This window comes from Sander vitreus, chromosome 24 (genome assembly GCF_031162955.1).
Source record: "Sander vitreus isolate 19-12246 chromosome 24, sanVit1, whole genome shotgun sequence".
Classification (NCBI taxonomy): Eukaryota; Metazoa; Chordata; class Actinopteri; order Perciformes; family Percidae; genus Sander; species Sander vitreus.
In genome coordinates, this window is record NC_135878.1 from 8,334,660 (window position 1) to 8,354,237 (window position 19,578).

General features: G+C 40.2%; 1 protein-coding gene and 1 non-coding gene across 2 annotated transcripts; one reads left to right on the forward strand and one right to left on the reverse strand.

The window, feature by feature from the left end:
* Positions 1 to 14,288: 14,288 nt before the first annotated feature.
* smim11 (small integral membrane protein 11) lies at positions 14,289 to 17,563 on the reverse strand. The gene is made up of 3 exons (XM_078243414.1): positions 17,455 to 17,563; positions 15,578 to 15,793; positions 14,289 to 14,955 (listed from the first exon to the last, which is right to left on the reverse strand). Exons 1-2 carry the CDS (start codon positions 17,467 to 17,469, stop codon positions 15,605 to 15,607), a joined length of 204 nt encoding a protein of 67 aa, XP_078099540.1. The 5' UTR covers positions 17,470 to 17,563; the 3' UTR covers positions 14,289 to 14,955; positions 15,578 to 15,604.
* Positions 17,564 to 18,896: 1,333 nt separating this feature from the next.
* trnas-cga (transfer RNA serine (anticodon CGA)) lies at positions 18,897 to 18,978 on the forward strand. The gene has a single exon. It is a non-coding gene; the product is annotated as a tRNA-Ser (tRNA).
* The last annotated feature ends 600 nt before the right edge of the window (positions 18,979 to 19,578 follow it).

The following is a 19,578-nucleotide window of genomic DNA, read 5'->3' on the forward strand; positions in this document are numbered from 1 at the left end:
CCATAATAACAGTTTTCTATTAATTCAGAATTATGTTAGACAGTTTATGTTCTACCTTCTAACAGCCCTCACAAAAAGGTTAATTAAAGCTAACATGGACAAGAGTTTACCGAACCCACGTGGTACTTTGTATGAAAGCAGAGAGCTGCTGTGGTTGCTAATGTTTTTAAGGCTTGTTATCGTTATCATAATATACTGTACATATATTTTTCCTTTAAGATATTAAATTATCTTGTGATTAGGACTTAATTATCTCATCTCCAGATAACAAACTGTTCTAGCTAGCCAATTATTTAAATTATTTAAATTAATAATACATTCGGCTAAATAGAACATTAAATAGTTTTTTGTCGTTGATTATCACAGGGCAAAGGTCTTCCACAAAGTCATTCCTCCTCACCTTTCTGAGAGAAAGAAGCACCAGGAGAGAGTAAGCAACATTTGTTATCTTGAAATAATGAGATAGTTAAGTTATCTTAGCGGGACAAGAATATAGGAATTACGAGAGCCACAAGAACACAAGTTGTTTGAACAGTTTGTCATGTGGAGATAATACAATAATGGGACTTTTTGGATGCTGGTGGTTTCCATAGATTTTTAAAAGGGAGACGAAAAACTGAGTAAAGTGTGTCATCTGATTTTAAGTGTTGTCCTGGCAGTGTGTCTTACTCATGTACTGTATAATGATGAACAAGCTTATTTTCAGTTCTGACAGCGTGTTAGTTTGCCTTCACTAGATGATCCTTTCTAATGCCACAAACAAATCAAATTGTTATTTCCTTTACTCATATGGAGGACGAAACCTGACATAAATAAATGATAGAAGACTTCAAATCAAATACATTTTGAATTTATTTGACAAATTTCAATCAATCAATCAATCAATCGATCCATGTATTTTCTAGTGGTAAAGTTTTTCTCAGGTTTCTTCCTTCATATTGTGCCTCAACCAAGAAAGACGCAACAAAAAAAAACACACTGCCAGGGAATATTTTTTAAAGGGAAAAAAAAAAAAAAATCACAGTTAAACAGCGATTCATTTCCTGATTTGCTCTCTGATATCAGAATTGTACAGTATAACGGACCATATCTGTCAGAAGAGTTTTATTCTTTGTCATGTTTAGACATTCCCTTCTAACAAACATGATGTACAGTATAGTGGCCGCTGCAGCACCAGATCAGCTCGGCGTCTTGCAAACAGTGAATGAACCTCCTAACAAAATACTCAGAAGATAAATACTGGCTCAATGGAGGATCCATTTCCATAAATATAATGAGCTATTTTTGTTTTGAGATCTATACAGATTGCACTCTAAATGGCTAAGATTTGAATACCTAGGACTGGTAGCAGATTTAGACTTCTAGTCTTAATAATATGTTCTTCTTTAAGGAAACTGGTCAGGAGGAACTTCTTGAAAGTGCACCATCTGTTACTGTGTTACAAATTCTGTGTATGAATCTTAAGAGATGTAAATTCCGTCATATATAAGAGATAGTTGACTGTCCCCAAACATTTTACAGCCTGACACAGTTTCAAGGGACCTAATTTGCGAGGCCTAATGAGAACACCTGACCTGAAATTAAATACAGAGCAAATGTTTTCCCGTGGAGCAAAGCAGCTTTTAATTTATTGATTTAAATATATAATAAGGTGTAAGGTTTATCTCTTAATCGATCACTTTGTATAGATCTGGATTAAATGGGAAAAACTTGTATAGCACAAAAGAATTAGCAAAAAAAACTAGGATGTTTTTTGAGTAACTGTTCCCACTATGTGAAACTGGTGTTTGGGCACAGATTATTATATATAAGCCTACATAAGAATCCATTGATTTCTTTGCCCACATTCCCTGTTAGTCTCCTTGGTATGCACTGTTTGTTAGTGGACCGAAACACCAAGACTGCAAATGAAAAAGAAAGTTAAAGTGTGTAATGCGACTGTTTACAAGCACACTTATCTGTCTCATTCTGCCCCGTAGCATAAATCCCATTGGTTGATTGAACAGCGAGCCATTTTCCATTCAAACTCAAACCAACCAATGTTGAGCTGGGCTGCTTGAGACAATCAGAAGGGATTTCTAGACCAGCGTCCCACCATCCCTCGCTTAGTGAATGCCTGAAAATCATGAGAGATGTTGTCCCCTTTGAGTTGTGGAATTAGATCTGAACAAAAACAATGCCACACTGTCTGTCCTGTCTTTCTTTTACTTTTGTTTCACCTTCACCTATGGCCAAACTTTTGTCTCAAATTGAAACTCCTTACTAATTTTATTTTTCACAGATTAAACCTAAAGGTGACCACAAAATACAGAACTTATAGGGAGAATTTTATTTGGTAAAGTGTAAAACAAAAGAGGAAAAGAAAACACAATAAGCAAAAGAACAAATATTTATTCCAGTAGAAAAGTAATAGATGAATATTTGCTGGCGATTATTTTTCTAACAAATAAATGTACATAATGTCTTTGAGAGATGCTATTTGCTGTATAACATGTGCTGAAATGAGACGATGACGACCCATGTGGGACACTTGGAACAACAGCAAGGTCCAGTATACAAAGTTTCAGTAATGTGCAATACAAAGCGGCATGCTGTTTTAAAATGAGGAACTTCATGTACTGTACTATGCAACCGCAAACTGTGTACATCGCTTCATGCTGGGGCTTCTCCAACCACCCTTTTCCAAGCAGCTTCATCTGGACTTTTAAGGGATTTTTGTGTTCTATCTTTTTTTTTTTTCTGTGGAAGATGAGAACCTAAGCGGCTAATGCGGTATTGCATGCATAATATACCATTCTAATTTATAAAAAGGAATTTAAGAAAACTACATGAAATTGGAGGTGATTGTGTTTAAGGCAAAGCTACAAGTGACTTAAAACATTTTTTTTTTTTTCAAAATAAAAGTTGTTCTAAAGTTGTCTACAGTATATATATCTATATCTATAGATATATATATTTACCATAATCAATGTTGTAGTGTGGTGTATTTTGTTGATTATTTTTTTTATTTTCTTGATTTTCTAATCATTAACCAGGAAATAGAAATACATTTGGGGACTCGGGAGCACCACTATAAAATCAGAGTAGTTTTAGCCAGTTAAAAGGACTTGTGTGAAGCCTGACATCTAGTGTTGAAAAGCAGGTCGCCTACTTCTACCTGCTGTTGGCTGCTCACTGATGGTCAACAGGTATTTAATTTTTTTTAAAGTCAAAGCAACTTCAACGTCAACACATATATTGTTGCTATCTAATCAGTGAATTAGCTGGGGGCTACAATTTGAGCCTGCTTTGTTTACATTTTGGCAAATTCTGCCAAAGAGTGAAAAACAGAACAAAGTCCCATCCACTCCTCTCCTATAAGACATTCTACCACCGGTGAGACGGCATATTTCGTGAGTGATCATTTATAGATTAATGGCTGATTGATTGAATTATCCCACCATTGTATCTGACAGGAACATAGTTGGAAACAAGTTGTTTGTGCATCTACAACTATTGTCCTTACGACCGGTCTTAAAAATCCTCTGGTATGTTTGTCTGCAGGCGCTGATAGAGAAGGCCCGGGGTCCATCCAGCTCTGCGGAGATTGTGGTGGTAAACTCCAACAGACCTGGAGCTCAGGGCCTGAAGAGAGCATCGCTCGCCGGCATCCAGACACTGGTAAATATTATTAATAATTAGTTTATTTGTAACACTTATCAACACCATTGTCACAAAGTGCTTCACACAAAACAAAACAACCATGTGCCAGACTAGTTGCTGTCCTTTTCACAGGTTGGTAAGATCTGAAAATCAGTCCTAACTCGTTAACTATATGGTCTTTTCCCTTGGTTTTCATTCTAAAGGTTGTAGTTGGAACCAGTTGAGTCCTTTTTGGTTTACACCTGTTGGAAGAACTTGCAGTAGTCGAACTGCATGACAACTTCTGCATCTTGAAGAATCAAGAATAATACATTTACTGAAACTCAACAGATGCCTAAATTCTGTTGATGCAGTTGTGTTTGTGTGTCTGACCCTAACCCAACTCAGGTTGTGGACCACAAACGGTACGGGAGCCGAGCAGAGTTTGATGGCACCGTCGTTCACATGCTGGAAGAATTTGGTGTAAAGCTGGTGTGTCTGGCTCATGAGGATCCCCTCTTGAGGATACTTAAAACTGGTTTTATAATGCTAAAGACACACTAACAAGGTAACTTTTTACTGTTCCAATACCCCAAACTTTCATTTTTTTTTCTTCAGATTGTCATGTCCATAATTGGACTTCTTGTGTATAGCATCATACTTGGAACAAAATTACATTACAATTGTACCTTTTAAAGAAAATGGAGTTGCACATCTAAATAAATAAAACAAAAGGTCATGGCAGTCCAATTTGTAATATTATCTGGAGAAAGTATGTTGATGTAATTAAGAATTTTTGAATGTGTAGCTGAATCTATTATTTCATTATTAAAGCTGCTTGGGTGAATGCAGGGAGTTGTTTTGTGTGGCATTTGTTTCTCATGCTGTGAACTTTCACACCAGTTGTCTGATGTATCCTTTAAAGCTTTCCTCTGCCGTTAACATTAGTCCCTGCAGACAATACTGTGTCCCGTTTTCCATTCACTTCAAAGTTCTAATCTTTTTAGAGGATTTATTTGTGACCATTCCATGTTTGTTTAGCTCCTATGGAAACACCGGATGGACAGACTTTGCCACATAAGCGATGCAGGAGAAACCCCCTAAAAAAGGAAACCCATCTTTAAAGTTAAAATCTTGCACTTAAAGCATGTGAATACCTGAAATGAGAATGTAAAGGGCTCATGTGATGATGTGATGACAGGCTGCAGTGAATCATTGTTGCGTCTTTCAAAATGTTTGGGGGGTGGATGTACACTTGGACTCAAGGATGCACTGATGACCTGTGTGAGCACTGTGATCTCACAAAATGCATTTTTGGCCATAACTCAAGAAATCCTACGCTAATTATGACAACATTTCACACAAATTTCTGATGGTATAACATTATGAAGTGAGTCCAGGTTTGCGTTGTCCTCCACGGACTTCGACTCCAGGACGGCCCTGCATCCGTCTATAAAAAAAAAAAGCTTGACTGATACGTCGGTCAGGCCGATAAATGGGCTGTTGTCTCGGCACAGAAAAATCATTCTCGGCAGTGACGTCTGTTAATGAGGCAGACCAATATATATATGATCCAAGTGTGAGTCTGTACCACCTCTTCTGAAGGTGTGACCACATAGGGAGGGTTGAAGAGAAGGACGTCCACTTTTCCACTTAAGCGGGGCAGGAGACACTCTGTCTAAAGAATAAAAAGGAAGGAAAGGAAAACCACCTATACAATTCAGAAACTTGCACATTTAAAGCATGAATACCTGACGTGAATGTAAAAGTCTCCCCAGTGATGTGTTGACAGGCTGCAGTGAAACATTGTTACAGGGAGCTGTCTTTGCTGTGCACCTGTGCTGCTGCAGGACTCACATCAGTGCAACTGAGAGAGAAATGCATGGTTCTATTTAAGATTTTTCTTCCTATTCATTTACAACAAGTAAACTGTATTGGCTGGGCATGGAAATTGTCTTTTCTTTAAACTCAGTTATAGAGCTGAAGGTCCAACCACTGATGCCAGAAAAGCTGACAGCACTGCTGAGCCACTGCCCTTCTCCAGACAAAAACAACGTAATCACGGGGGCAGTCCCTGATATTCCCAGGTGGGATGAACGCACCATTTCTCCAGGGCGTCAACCAATAGGAAAGAGTCCTCCGCCGTAAACTTGTCGTTAGTCTCCTCTTCGTGCGTGGCAGTAGGAAGTAGTTCTTCTTTAACTGTCTACGCAGTAAACTGATGTGGGATGACTTGCAGACATGTTCTCTTCAGTTACCAGACTCGCTATCCACCTGCACGTGCTCCTGGCTCACCATTTAGTAAGTGACGTAACGAGTTTTGTGTTGTTGGTAACGTTAGACTTTTACACGGTGTTGCCGTTTAAACGCTTGAGTCAGATTTACTCAAAGTGCCGCTAACATGCTGCATAAAAGCTGTAAATTAAAGCTATGTAGCGGCACGATCACAATCCACTTCCTTGTATACAACCTACGTCACGATGACGTACCTTCACCCCTTCATGTATGGTGTTTACACATCAGTCTCCTCAAACAAAATACTTTTATAAAGGCAGACTGTACAAATGAATAGTTTGAATATACTAACTTTTAATTTTAATTGAAGACCATTTATATTAATTTATTATGTTGTTCATTTGTATTATTTACAATTTATTTTCTTATATTTGTTATTGTTTCATTTTAGACATTTAATGTTTAACTATCAGACACAGAAGGATTTTAATAGTGTTCAACCTGCCTTGTTGGTGTAAAACAAAACAAACACATCAGTTTCCTCTGCTGTTGAAAAAAAGATGGCTTAATTAATAGAAGTTACACATATTTGGCTACATGGTGAAATAAAGACTAAAACCAGCAGTGGAGGAAGTATACAGATCCTTTACTTAGCAAAACTATAATACCATACTGTAGAAATACTCTGTTACAGATAAAGATCCTGCATTGGAAATGTTACCTGAATAAAAGTATGTACAATCAGGAAAATGTATTTGACGTATTCAAAGTACTAAATGCAGAAAAATGTAAATTAATTTAATCAGTCAAACTGATAAAAGAAGCAGGAACCATAAAGGAAATTCACTCAAACCATTTAGTCTATGACTTTATATAATTATTCAGATTGTAGAGTAAAAGAAACGAAACCAGCGTAAAGAAACTCAAATACAAGAGCCATGCATTGAAATATGTTAGTTAGTTGAAAGTATGCAAGTATTTACAGCAACGTGTACTTAAAGTATCAAAAGTAAAAGTACTGATTATGCAGAAGAATGGCCCACATCAGTTATTTTATAATATATTATTCGATTACAGTAACTAATAGTAACTATAATAGTCTGTGCATCATCTAAACATTTTATTTGACTGCTATATAAGATGTTTTATATGCTGCTAAATGTACAGGAAGTATCTAAAGTAAAAGTAGACATGCAGGCAGAATGTGTATGTTTACTGTACCATATTATATTTATAAGAGCTTTATGTGTAAAGTACTATTCTAAGCAGAGTAACCAATCCACAGTATAGCAGCACACCAGCCTTCTTTCACCCCTGGTTGCAGCCCTAATATTAGGGTTTGACACTTTTTCTTTGTGTCAGCTGGATTGCAATGTCTTTTATCTCTTTTTAAGAAACATAAATTTACTGAACCAGAATAATCAAATAAACTCTCTTTTTCTACCAAGATGAGTATGTCATGATTTTTTTAAATAAAAAAGTAAGTAATAGTGGTAGTATATATTATGTACTCTACACTGTGCATGCCATAAAAGTGGACGTAAAAAACATATTTTTCGTCAACTCTAGTTTCTACTTTTCTCAAGTTCCTTTTTCTCCTTCCAGACTTTGAAAATGACAGCACCACAGAGGGATGGAACCCTCAACCTCCAGTCAATCCTTCAATCTCAGATTGTTGAGTCAGTAATTTATCTCAGTGAGCTATTCCTAATTAATCAATTAAGTAATCAACAAATTACCCAATAAATTAATACATTAATCAACCAATTACCAGATCACTTAGCAGATAAATAAATCAACCAATTAATCAATCAGCCAATTAATCAATCCATTTTATTTGTCACATTAAATCAATTAGTCTACAAGGACAAAGTGTGAACAACCAATAATAGAATGGAAACTTGAAATGTCAGCTTCAGAAGTAGCTCACTGAGATCAGCTACTGACGCAACAATCTGAGGTTGAAGGATCAAATCCCACATTTGTCTCAATAGTTTTTCAACCTCTCTCCTCTGAAATGTGAAGGATAAATACAACTTCCAACCAGTGCAGAGTATAAGATCAGATAGCTCAGCATGATGGAATGCTGTTTAGAGGACACACAGGTCTTGGGTTCAATCACCCTGACTGACTGGGGTTTGTATCCTACATTTCACAGAAAATTTCTTTCTTTCCTAAACCCAACAGTTCGTCTTAACTGCACGCTGTAACTGCTGGAGGTGGCGGCAGAGATGGCAGCAGAGTCAAATAAGCATCAGCTCTTCACCCAGGAGACTCAGGTTCACATCCAGCATGCCCCAGCAGGATGCACACAAGGCAAGGCAGGCACCACCCCCCCAGGGCATCACCAAAGGGGTGGCGCCCACCAGCAACCCCAATGCCCACCCCCTGGGGCAGCATTGGGGCCCAGACAGCTGGAGAAATCCTGGTAGCAGCCAGGGAGCAGCAAAGCACTCCAACCACCACCAGGGTTTCCCCAACTGTCCTAAAAGGTGTGCACAACCCCCTTGGGGTTGTGCACACCTTACCCTTTTCCAACTGCACTACCATGATTTTTTTTTCCAACTTTTCCTCTAAGTGTCATAAAGACAACACAGGGCTTTCACCCAGGAGACCAGGGTTCATGTCCCACATGTCATGGTTAACTACCTTCCTAATCCCAACTGTCCTCAGCATCTTATGGAGACTCAGACAGTTCAGTTTTGGAAAGTACTTTTCCATAACACACAAGACACAAACCCCAGTCTCCTGGGTGAAGGACCTCATATTCCTGGATGTTGAACTTCATCATAAGGTACACTCCTTGTGACTATTGAACCCACAACTATTGTGTTCTTTCAAGCAGCAGTTCATCCTGCTGAGCTACCTGATCTGATACTTTGCACTGGTTGGAAGTTGTATTTATTGTTCACATTTCAGGAGAGAAGTTGAAAAACTGTCAAGCCAAACATGGGATTTGATCCTTGAACCTCAGATTGTTGAGTCAGTAGGTTATCTCAGTGAGCCACTCCTGAAGCTGATATCTCAGCTTTTTGTTCTATTATTTGTTGTTCACACTTTATATTATACACCTCTAAATAAATTGTTTGTCAGAAGGATTGAACCCATGACCTGCAGGCCCTCACACCAGCATTCCATCACACTGAGCTATTGCACTGTACTACTGTTTCAAGTATTTGACTTTTCCCTTCCAGTTTCAGATTTTGAAACTAGACAACACCTCAGAGGGATTGAACTCTCAACCTCCAATCTTCTTAAGACTTTACCTTCACCTTATCTTGCTGAGCTATACTATGGCCTTTTTATAATTTTTGCGACATACTATGACTTTTTTATCACTTTTATTCAAGTATGAGGCTTCTATACACAAGTAGTTGAACTGCTACAATTTCATGTATGTATATTTGTTGTTGCAGAGGTCACCAGGATCGAGAAGGAGGAGCTCAGAGTGAGGTCTGTGGCACAGGGGCGGTGGACAACTTGGGAGGGTGTCGCGAGCCAAAAAGCAGCTGGGCAGAGTTCTAGAAACTGCCACAGGCTCGGCTCAGTTTCCTCATTAGGGCAACATACGACACCCTCGCAAGCCCTCAAAACCTCAACCAATGGCTTGGAACAGAGCAATCCTGTGACCTCTGCAGGACCATCAATGCCTCACTCCAGCATGTTCTGTCGGGCTGCAAACAGCACTGACACAGGGTCGACTCAGATGGCGGCACGACCAAGTGCTCAGGAAGCTGGCAGAGGTACTGGAGAAAAGTCGGCAGGAGGCAAACAACCAGAGTCCATCAGAGAGCCAATGCAGGATCCACTTTCTCAGGCAGGGGGAACCCACAATGCATACCAGCGAGAGACCACCCGCCAAGAAGATCGAGGGAAGACCTGGGTAGGCAGCTCCAGTTCCCACAGGAGATATGCAGCACCACCTTAAGACCAGACGTGGTGCTGTGGTCTGCAGCTGTGAAGTCAGCAATACTGATTGAGCTGACAGTGCCATGGGAGGAGGGACTGGAAACTGCCAATGAGAGAAAGAAGGCGAAGTATGCAGACCTGGTTGCGGAGTGCAGAGAAAGTGGATGGAGTGTGAGACTGTACCTGGTGGAGGTGGAAGCCAAAGGCTTTGTGGGCAGATCAACATCACGCCTGCTCAAGGACCTGGGACTACATGGAGCCACACTGAGCAGATCCACCAAAGAGCTCTCTGAGGAAGCTGAGAAGGCTTGGGGAGTAACATCCAATTAGGTTTTGCTGCAGGGGGTGTCAGAGAGACGTCCCTGTGCACTGCCCCCCACCAGGAGATGTTCTGGGTTAAGGGGCGAAAGGTCAATGAGCGGTGGTCCCCAGCTGAAGACCCTGCACCAAAACCTTGCGGTATGCGGTCAGGTTTAGGCCTGCCTCAGGGAAGAGGACGGCCCTGCCATGCACAGTCCACCACAGGTGGTGTGACAGGCCCAAGGCCCAGCAGAAAGACCACCTCGCTGTAATGAATAATGCAAGCTACTAACTCAACTGACATGACAATCTAGAAAAAGCAGTTTGCAGGTAAACCCATAGATATGAGTAAACCGTTGTTAATGGCTGGCAGTAAAGCCAAGCTGGATGTGTGTTCTGTAACTCTGAGAATTGGACTTTCACGATGTGTCCGTCCTCTACGAGCCTGACCGCGCCGCTGGCCACCAGCTCCAGAGTGGCGGGGAAGGCTCGGTGCTCTGCCTCTCCGATTCTGTCCGACAAACTCTCCTCTGTGTCGCTGACCAGCACTAGCACTGCCTCCTCCACGATGATGGCTCCTGCATCCACCTCTTCCTAAACACAGATGAACAAACCAATGGCTGTATGAAAAAGCTCTTGGTTCAATGTCTGTTTCCATAGTATGTCATACTTGCTGCTACAAAATGGACCATGCAGCCAGCGACCTGTACCCCAGCCTGTAGAGCCTGCTTCTGGGAGTTCAATTCAATTTTATTTATAGTATCAAATCATAACAAGAATTATCTCAAGACATTTTACAGATAGAGTAGGTCTAGACCACACTCTATAATTTACAAAGACCCAACAATTCCATTAATTCCCAACAATTCCAGTAATTCACCCCCTTGAACTTGGGCAGCAGGGATGGATGTTCAGCAGCTTACCTATCCCAGTAACAAACACCCAATGTAAAACACCTTCCTGTGACCCACCACATCAGCTTCTGCAAACTTAAGAACATTAGTTCAAACAGCATTTTTTTCACAACGTTCCATTTCTTGACAAATGTGCCCGTGAGGATCCTCATGTATCCTGCCAGACACACCAGCTCCACCCCAAATTCAGAACGCGATCGATGGTGCCATCGAACTTTGCTCGGTCCCGTACAGTATGTGGTCCGCCACCTAAGATGACTAAGAGACACACAAACACAACCTCATCAACAGAATTTAGGATTTTATTCAATTTCCAATGCTTTTGCTCCTCAATGTTTATTAACTTCAGTTTAATGCAGCGTGTAATATTTGGTTTGTTGACTCTTGTTGACCACTTTAACCATCTACAAATATGTGCAGTGTTAGACCAGTTTTGAGTTTTAAAAGACGCAAAAGTGGTCATGCAGCTCGACTACTGTAATTGCATATTGCTTCGCTTTATCATCACTCTACACTAGTTGCGATGGTTTTTCAGAATTTACCCACTTGTAAAGGGGACAGCAACTACCCTGTCACAGGCTGTTCTGTTTTGTGTGAATGCACTTTGTGACTGTGGATTTGAGTGTACAAAAACATTTAAAAAAAAAGCGGCGAAAGAACATTTAAAAAAAAAAAAAAAAGCATCAAAAACTACTACTTTGACAGTCCTTCCAGAAAGAGTTTTTTTGTGATCGTTGCAAAAATCCTTGATTATGCGGCACGTTCTCTTAAAAAACTGCGGTTTCATCGTGGCTTCATCGCGGGGTTTGCAGCTTTTCGGTGATGTTCACGTCGCGTAATTACGTCACTTCATAACGTTCCCATGGCAACAGGGGAAAATGGCTGCTCTTGTGTGAAGTAAACGCAACATTGTTCAACTTTATGCTAAAAGGCCATCCTGTATTATAAATAGGCCTACATGTCTGGCATTAGTAGCAAAGCAAACTGCTTGAAATCAGTTGGAAATTCAGCAAGAAATTAGTGAGGATAAACCTCCCCAGATCTATGTGGGCAGTAGGCTCCGGTGCGGTGTCAGCTCTGTATTTGTAAGTTTAAAAAAACTTTCCCATTTCTAGCCAATAAAAATTACTTACTTGTTTGAAATATATGGGAGAAAAAAATCTATCCATGCGTTTCTCCTTCAGTTGCCCTGATGTGAATCCTGTAACAATAATTTACTGCACACACGTTTGTTTGTGTAGGCTATTTGCCCCAAACAGCCAAAGCAGCAGGCTGTACAACGTTATTAAATAACGTGGACGCGACGTGTTTGTGTGTGTGTGTGTGTGTGTGTGTGTGTGTGGCCGTTCAGCCTCTGACTGACCTTATAATTCACAAGAAACTGCACGTTCGTTCTGTTGTTTTAATCCAGTCTCTTTCCTTTTTCCTCACGCCATCCATCCGTCTTCATGGAGCGGGTTCCTTAAGAGCCGCGATCAGCGAGAATATCCGCTCAAGTTGTTGACAGACAGGCGTCGCGGCTGCGCCTTCGAGATGATCAGGACAGGAAGGGGGTCTCTGGGCTTCTTAGTAGCAAGACAACTGTAAAAAAAATATACTTCACTGTAGCCTAAACAAGGCATCATATTTTATATAGGCTACTGATCATATGTATGTAAAAGCTAAATCTGTAAAGCAGCCTACTCATGTAGGCCTACAAAATGTCCCTCTAAAATGTAGTGGATAAGTAGCCTAGGCTATCCATAAAAAGTAGCATAAATACTTAAGTAAAGTGCATAGCTCAAGTAGCCTACTGTAGCCTAGCCTACTTAAAAGTAGCTACAGAAAAGGCCGTTGAGTGTAAAAAACAAGGTTAAAACATGTAAGCTAGGCTATGAATGGTAATCCTGTTATTGGCGACTAAATCGTCTCCCAGTTTTTTCTCTCCATTGAAGAAGCAGCAACATCCTCTGCTGTTTTTAAAGGAGTAAAGGAGCTTACGGCACCCGGTATTCCCAGGCAGTCTCTCATCCAAGTAGACCTACTGACCAGCTGCGACCCTGGTCTGAGATCGAGCGTGTTTAGGGTGCTATGGCCGTAAGCGGAAATAAAAGACTAAATAACCCTTTAAAGATGTCCATCATGAATCTGTGTGCATTTATAGAAACATTCTGCTACCACATTAACATGCTGCTCACTAAGTAGGCCTAATGCATCAGTGCTAATACTTTCTATAATATAGCATAGTGTAACTGGGACAAAGAGGCCGAACTGTGCGTTATTTTGGACTCAACCGATGTTCTGAAAGACTCTGTCCTTGAATGGGAGACCGCCTGGGAAGACAGTGTGCTGCAAACTTAGTCACTTCTCTTTACAAACTGCAGAGGACGCTGCTGCTTCTTCACTGGAGACAGAGCTCTGAAAACCAAAGCAAAAACTGGCAAAACGTCAAAGCAGAAGAGTATAGAGGATGGAAATTTACTTAATACATTAAATAGACCAGTTGTCTTGCCAGGAATAGAAACTGCCATCGACACCCAGGAGGGGGACTATGATAAATAGTTAAAAAAATAAAAAAAACACAAGGAAAATGAGTAAGAACTATTTGGACAGTAATCAGATGGCTGGAACGCTCCATTATGGCAGAGTTTAAGTCTGATAAAAGCTGACACTCACGAATCATATTCGTATCGCGATTCAAGCTCTATTGATTCAAAATCGATTCACAGAATTCCAAAAATCGATTCATCATTTATTTATTTATTTTTATTTTTTGTAATGGCGTGTATACTATTGTCCTGAAATGAGTTTAGCTCGCCATTCCCATGAATGGCGCTGCGTCAAATTCACACTGACGCCCGGGCACTCCTTATAATCAAAAGAAGAATGAGTGCAGCAGAAGTAGTTTAGTCGGTGCAAACCTCACAGAATCATGCTATATGCAGGCTTTGCAAAGTGAAAGTTAAGTATTATGGAAACACCACAATCTTGAGAACTCACGGTCCGCCATCACCCAGAGATTAACATTAAAGACTGGACGAACAACAACAACAACCTAAAGTACCTAACATGCCAGTCAACCAATCAATGCTCTAAACTCTGAACGAAAAGCTCTTTTTATTTAACAGTTTTATTTCATACTTGAATTAAATGTATTTGAAAGCTGGCCAAAGCTTGGCACTTTGCAGTTTTTAGTTGCAAAAGTTTATTTTTGTATGAAGACATATAAAGTAATATCAAACTACATTTAATTTGCGGTTTCTTTTCTTTTAAATTGTATGTGTACTGCAATCACATGGGAAAAGTAACTACATTTACATACTGTGAACCTTAAATCAAGAATTGTTTTTGAATCAAAAAATGTATTTTGAATCCAAATCGTGAGCCTAAAAATCGATATCGAATTGTGAATTGTGACATTTTCTGAATTGTGCACCCCTAGTTTTTTTCCCCCTAGAAAGTCTGGGAAATTGAGGCAGAACAATACTGTACCATGTGGAACAAACTATTTAATGTAATTACACACATTTGACACAATGCTGGCTCACAAATTACAAAGAATATTACAGAATAAATACCATGCTGTATTCTTAAAAATATGTAGATTTGACAAGCTTTGATTGTACCACTATCCCGGTGTACACAGTGAAGCTTATTGAAGTGTTGAGATCTACGAGTATAACCAAGACAAAAGATGAGGCCCAAAAAGGAGTGGATGTTTTGTAAATGATACTGCTGTGGTTCTTATACTGAGTCCATCTCTGTTTAACAGTCCCTCGTCTTAGTCTCACTTCAGTGAGACCACATGGTTACTGCTATCTCTTCATTTCATAAAAACCTGGTTCAGTCAAACATTTACACAATATAAATAAAAAACTGGTACTGGAACCACAAACTATTCCCTAAAGCACAGGAAGGTCCTCCTGTTGCTGACAGTCAGACATCTGGCTCATATGTGGAGTAAGTGGCGTGTTCCTCAGGTCGGTAACGCGTCTCCCTGGAGAGGAGGGAAAGGGAAGTTAGTGGGATGGATCCCAATCAATAACCTGTCAATGACCGAAAAATGAGTCTAATCTTTAAATACATGTTCATATCCATGCAAGTAGCAGTGCAGTTCATGAATATTCTACAAAGTGTTAGTTTCCCCTGGGTGCAACAGTGGGTGATAAATGGTTAATTGGTGTAGTTAATAATGACCCCTATATACTGTAAATATCACATTCAGAGGAAACTATAGAAAAGACATTTTTGGAGGATTGTTACTGTTGGATGTGTTTTGACTCAGACTAGCTTTATCAATTGATGGGATGTGATGCAAAAACTAACTATGGTGGACCTGAGTGTGTGGCTATGTGACCAAAAAGACAGATATACAGTCACCAAGTTGCTGTGTGTGATAAAAAGTGAAATAATTCAAAATATCTCCAATATTACAGATGGTTTTAGCAGCTCTGTGACCAGAGACCTTTTCACAGATTTGAAGACATGTTAGCGGATTGTAAGTGAGTATATTAAAATGAATCACTACTGCCTGTAAAACAGCCGATTACCAGTTTTAAGCATCCCCTGTAGGCATGTTTAACATATAGGTTATGGCTAGGTACAGTGCAGTAGCCTACCTGTGTAGAGCAGCTTTTCCTCTCTGCTCAGTCCTCCTTCTTGTTGTCTATGAGCTCCTGCGTCTGCTGGGCCAGCCTCCTCCTCTCATCCTGCTGCTTCTTCAGGGCCTGCTCTGCTTTCTTACTCTGGTAGATCTTTGCCCCGGCAAACGCCATACACAGCAGCAGTGTCTTCAGGGCCAGGATGTACAGAAGCATGGGGACATTGTCCAAAGCCTGAGGATAGACAGAGTTTATGTTTGAAGAGGGCTTTGCATGTTTTCTGTCTCCAGCCAACTACAGACCAATGTACATTTCTTCAGACTGAAGCTGCTCTGATTTCATAACCATTTTCCTTTTAATTATTGTTTTTCTTCCAGACAAACTTACCACTGACTACAGGGCACAACTTTTTCTCCAAGCTAGAATAGACAAAGTTGACTTTTTGTGACTACTCAATAGGAAATGAAAGAAGGGAAAATTTAATTAAATTTTATTTATAGTATCAATCAAATCATAAGAGTTATCTCAAGACACTTTACAGATAGAGTAGGTCTAGACCACACTCTAAAATTTACAAAGACCTAACAATTCCAGTAATCCCCCCCCCAAGAGCAAGCACAGCTCTGGAACATTCAGGGATCCTGGAGATGATTCTCCCCCTTCCCCTCTTATCCAACATAGGCCTCAGCTGTTCAAGTGGGAGGTGGGAGTTCATTTAGTCACGTAGAGGGGGAGGCGGTGTGTGAAACAGAGAAGCAGCTGCAAACCATGTGCATTCTGGGCTTAATTGTAGTTCCAACAAGACTATATAGCCTACACAATTTTCGTTGCTCAGACTTTGAAACACTGCATGCTAAATTTCAAGACAACTTCCAAATCCCTAAAACACTCCACCATACATAGCCTACAATCCATCAAGTGGCATTTAGGCCTATTTCAACAATTTTAACTGTTACAAGTGCTTTACCTGTTACTCTCAACTTTCATAGGTCCCTAGGTGTTGTGTCGCATGTGTCTCGTTTAGCCACAAAGATAACGGCTACTCACACTTCAGAGAGGCAGCATGACAAGCATACACACCTTTTAACCTCAACTTGTATTTATTAGCTAGCTAAATGTGAAGTTTGTGACAGTTGTGACAGATAACGCAAGACGAGACATGTAAAGTCATTCAGCTGTAGCAACGTTACCTCATACCCTCATAGTTATGGCAGCGATAGAGACAGTGCTGTTTACTATATGTGACATTCACACCGCCTCAAAATGGACTGACATGATCGCCAGTTACATTATTAGCCACCGCAGGTTGCCCTTCTTCAAAAGTTGAATATGTCTCAACTTTTCGCTGCACAGGCCTCTGAGGTTTTTCTCGGCCCCCCCACCGTCGCAGCCTAAACGCACTAGCTAAAGATCACTCGGTCCGGCGATTGGCCACAGGGTTGGTGGTGGGAGTGTCACTTAAATGGCCCATTTGTGTGATATGCTGCTGGGTTCTGTAACCCTCAATGTAGCACAAGTAGACTTGATATTTCACAATGATCGTTTTCCGTCAGATCGATAACTATATCTCGCATTTCCGACCGCATTTGAAGGCAACTTCATTTTACGGAGAAAAAGAGATGGAGCGGCGTTGCTATGTGCTGCTGGAGCTTGTTGCAGAAAAAGTCAGCTGTTACACAAACTCCTGGGCAGTAACCGCTGTAGTCTATGGTACAGCACCCAATTCAAACTGAATGGAAAGACTTGCGTTTTCGCCGGACCGCCTGAGGACTACTTAGCGTGACAGAGACAACCTAACGTTTAGCCCGTCATAAAATAACCTACGAAACAGCTATTACAATAATAACAAAACATGCATAAAACATCTATAAACGAATAAATCGGAGTCTATTTACCTTCCAGTTGATCATTTTGGTGTCTGTGGTGTTGAAATTTCTTGTTCACTGCGACAGCCAGAGAAGTATGTATGCTCCTCTGAAGAAGGCGGGGCTCTTAGTGAGTGACGTGCACAGGCCAATCGAAATGCAGTCTAAATTAGACGTAGGCTGCGCTGCATTCAAGAAACGCGTGGATGCAATTATTTCCGGTGGTGTTGATCAACAATTGTGGCGTTAATATAAAAGCACTTAAAATATACACTAAAAAAATATGAATGATGAGGTGAACATAAAAAAAAAAAATGAATTGTAGTATGCTTTTCGACTATTCCATTGAACTTAAATGCATCAGGCCATGCGTTACGTTCATAGACTGGTAATATTAATATTACGTTTGAGACAGAAGGTTCTAGTGTGAGCTAGGGTTATCTATGAGACAGTCTCATTACGTTGTGTATGTGGATATGCATCTGCACATGGGGAAAACAGACTGAATCAGGATAGGCATGTTGACATCACGGACAGAGACATAGAAAGCCCACAGCAGTTATCAGAAGTTCTGCTCTTTATTAAACTATTTTTAATCGTATAATAGAAAGTGTTATTTTTAACAAAAGTATGACAACACATTGTCTCTTTCACTAAGATGTTAAATAAAATAAAATAAAACCCCTCAGCTTCTAAGGCATTTCTCCTGTATAAAAGTACAAGCGTCTTTGACACCGGAATGTAGCTTACAGTATTTTTCACATAATAAAAGTCAACATCAAATACAACATACCAGCACATGGGGAAACCAGACTGAATCAGGATAGGCATGTCGACATCACGGACAGAGACATAAACAGCCCTACACAACACACAATAAGTCAGAACGAAGGAATAGCATCTGAAGCAATGCGAAATAAGATACGTTGCATGAAGAGCTGAGTCTCACTCGACGTTAAACAAACGGCATTCATTTCTTAATTACGTCACAACAAAAAATACAGTAAAATAAAACATTGCGTGGTGGGCTTTAATTCATTTTGGCTAACAATATCTCTGCAGCGTGTAACATGCAATTTACCATTACCGATAATTCAATTACTTTCAGCGCTGTGGCGCAATGTGACAGTGACGCCAGCAGTCGGCGCTGCCAAACAAGACCTTTGCACAAAACAATCACAATTCACACATGGCCGAATAGACTCGATCAACGTTTTATGTATGCACCGCGCATTATGAAGTCGTTTTGTGTGGCTGTTTTCATCAAATCCAATACATTGTTAACGTTACTCGCTAAATCGTTTTTACAAACAATACAAAACATGCTAACTCTTGACGTTGCCAACTTGCTGTTTTTATTTGTGTTTTATCCAATGGCATTAGACTGCATCAGACACAAAGTAATCTCAACGAAATATCGCTCCCGCATATTTGTCATTATATATTAATTTCAACACACACAAACATTTGTAGTCACGGTGGCCGAGAGGTTAAGGCGTTGGACTCGAAATCCAATGGGGTTTCCCCGCACAGGTTCGAATCCTGTTCGTGACGAAGTTTTTCTTCATTTTACAAAAAATACTATTGCTTTGGCTTACAGCATAGCAACAATATATGTTTTGTAATGTAGGTTAAAAAAAACGAATGTGGTTTTACAGACACGGATTTAGAATTGCTATAAGAACAGTAAATGGACTGCCAAACACATCCTAACGATCTCCTAACGATTCCTAACGCTTCCGAACGAGGTCCCAACACAGATCCGAACATTGCTAACACATGGCCAATCAGCTCCTAAGAGACGATTCGACGCATCCAATCAACAATTGCTGCCTCGATGCACGGTTGTCTGATTGGTGAGTGGCCTTAGCTGAAGAGCTAGCCTATGCATTGCGTGACCTATGGATTCACTTTCTGGCTAAAATAAATTGTGAAATGAATTACTGTTACCAATCAATATATTTGCTAAGGTAGGCTATACTGTTCATTTGATAGCTGCCTGGCAAATAAATGTACAAACAAAGAGATAGGACATAGTGCAACCAATCCAAACCTTACTGATATCTAAATAATTCCATCTATATGTATATGTTTTCACATAATGAAACAGACCTGAACATATGACATTCCATCATAACACTCTGATGTGTGCCA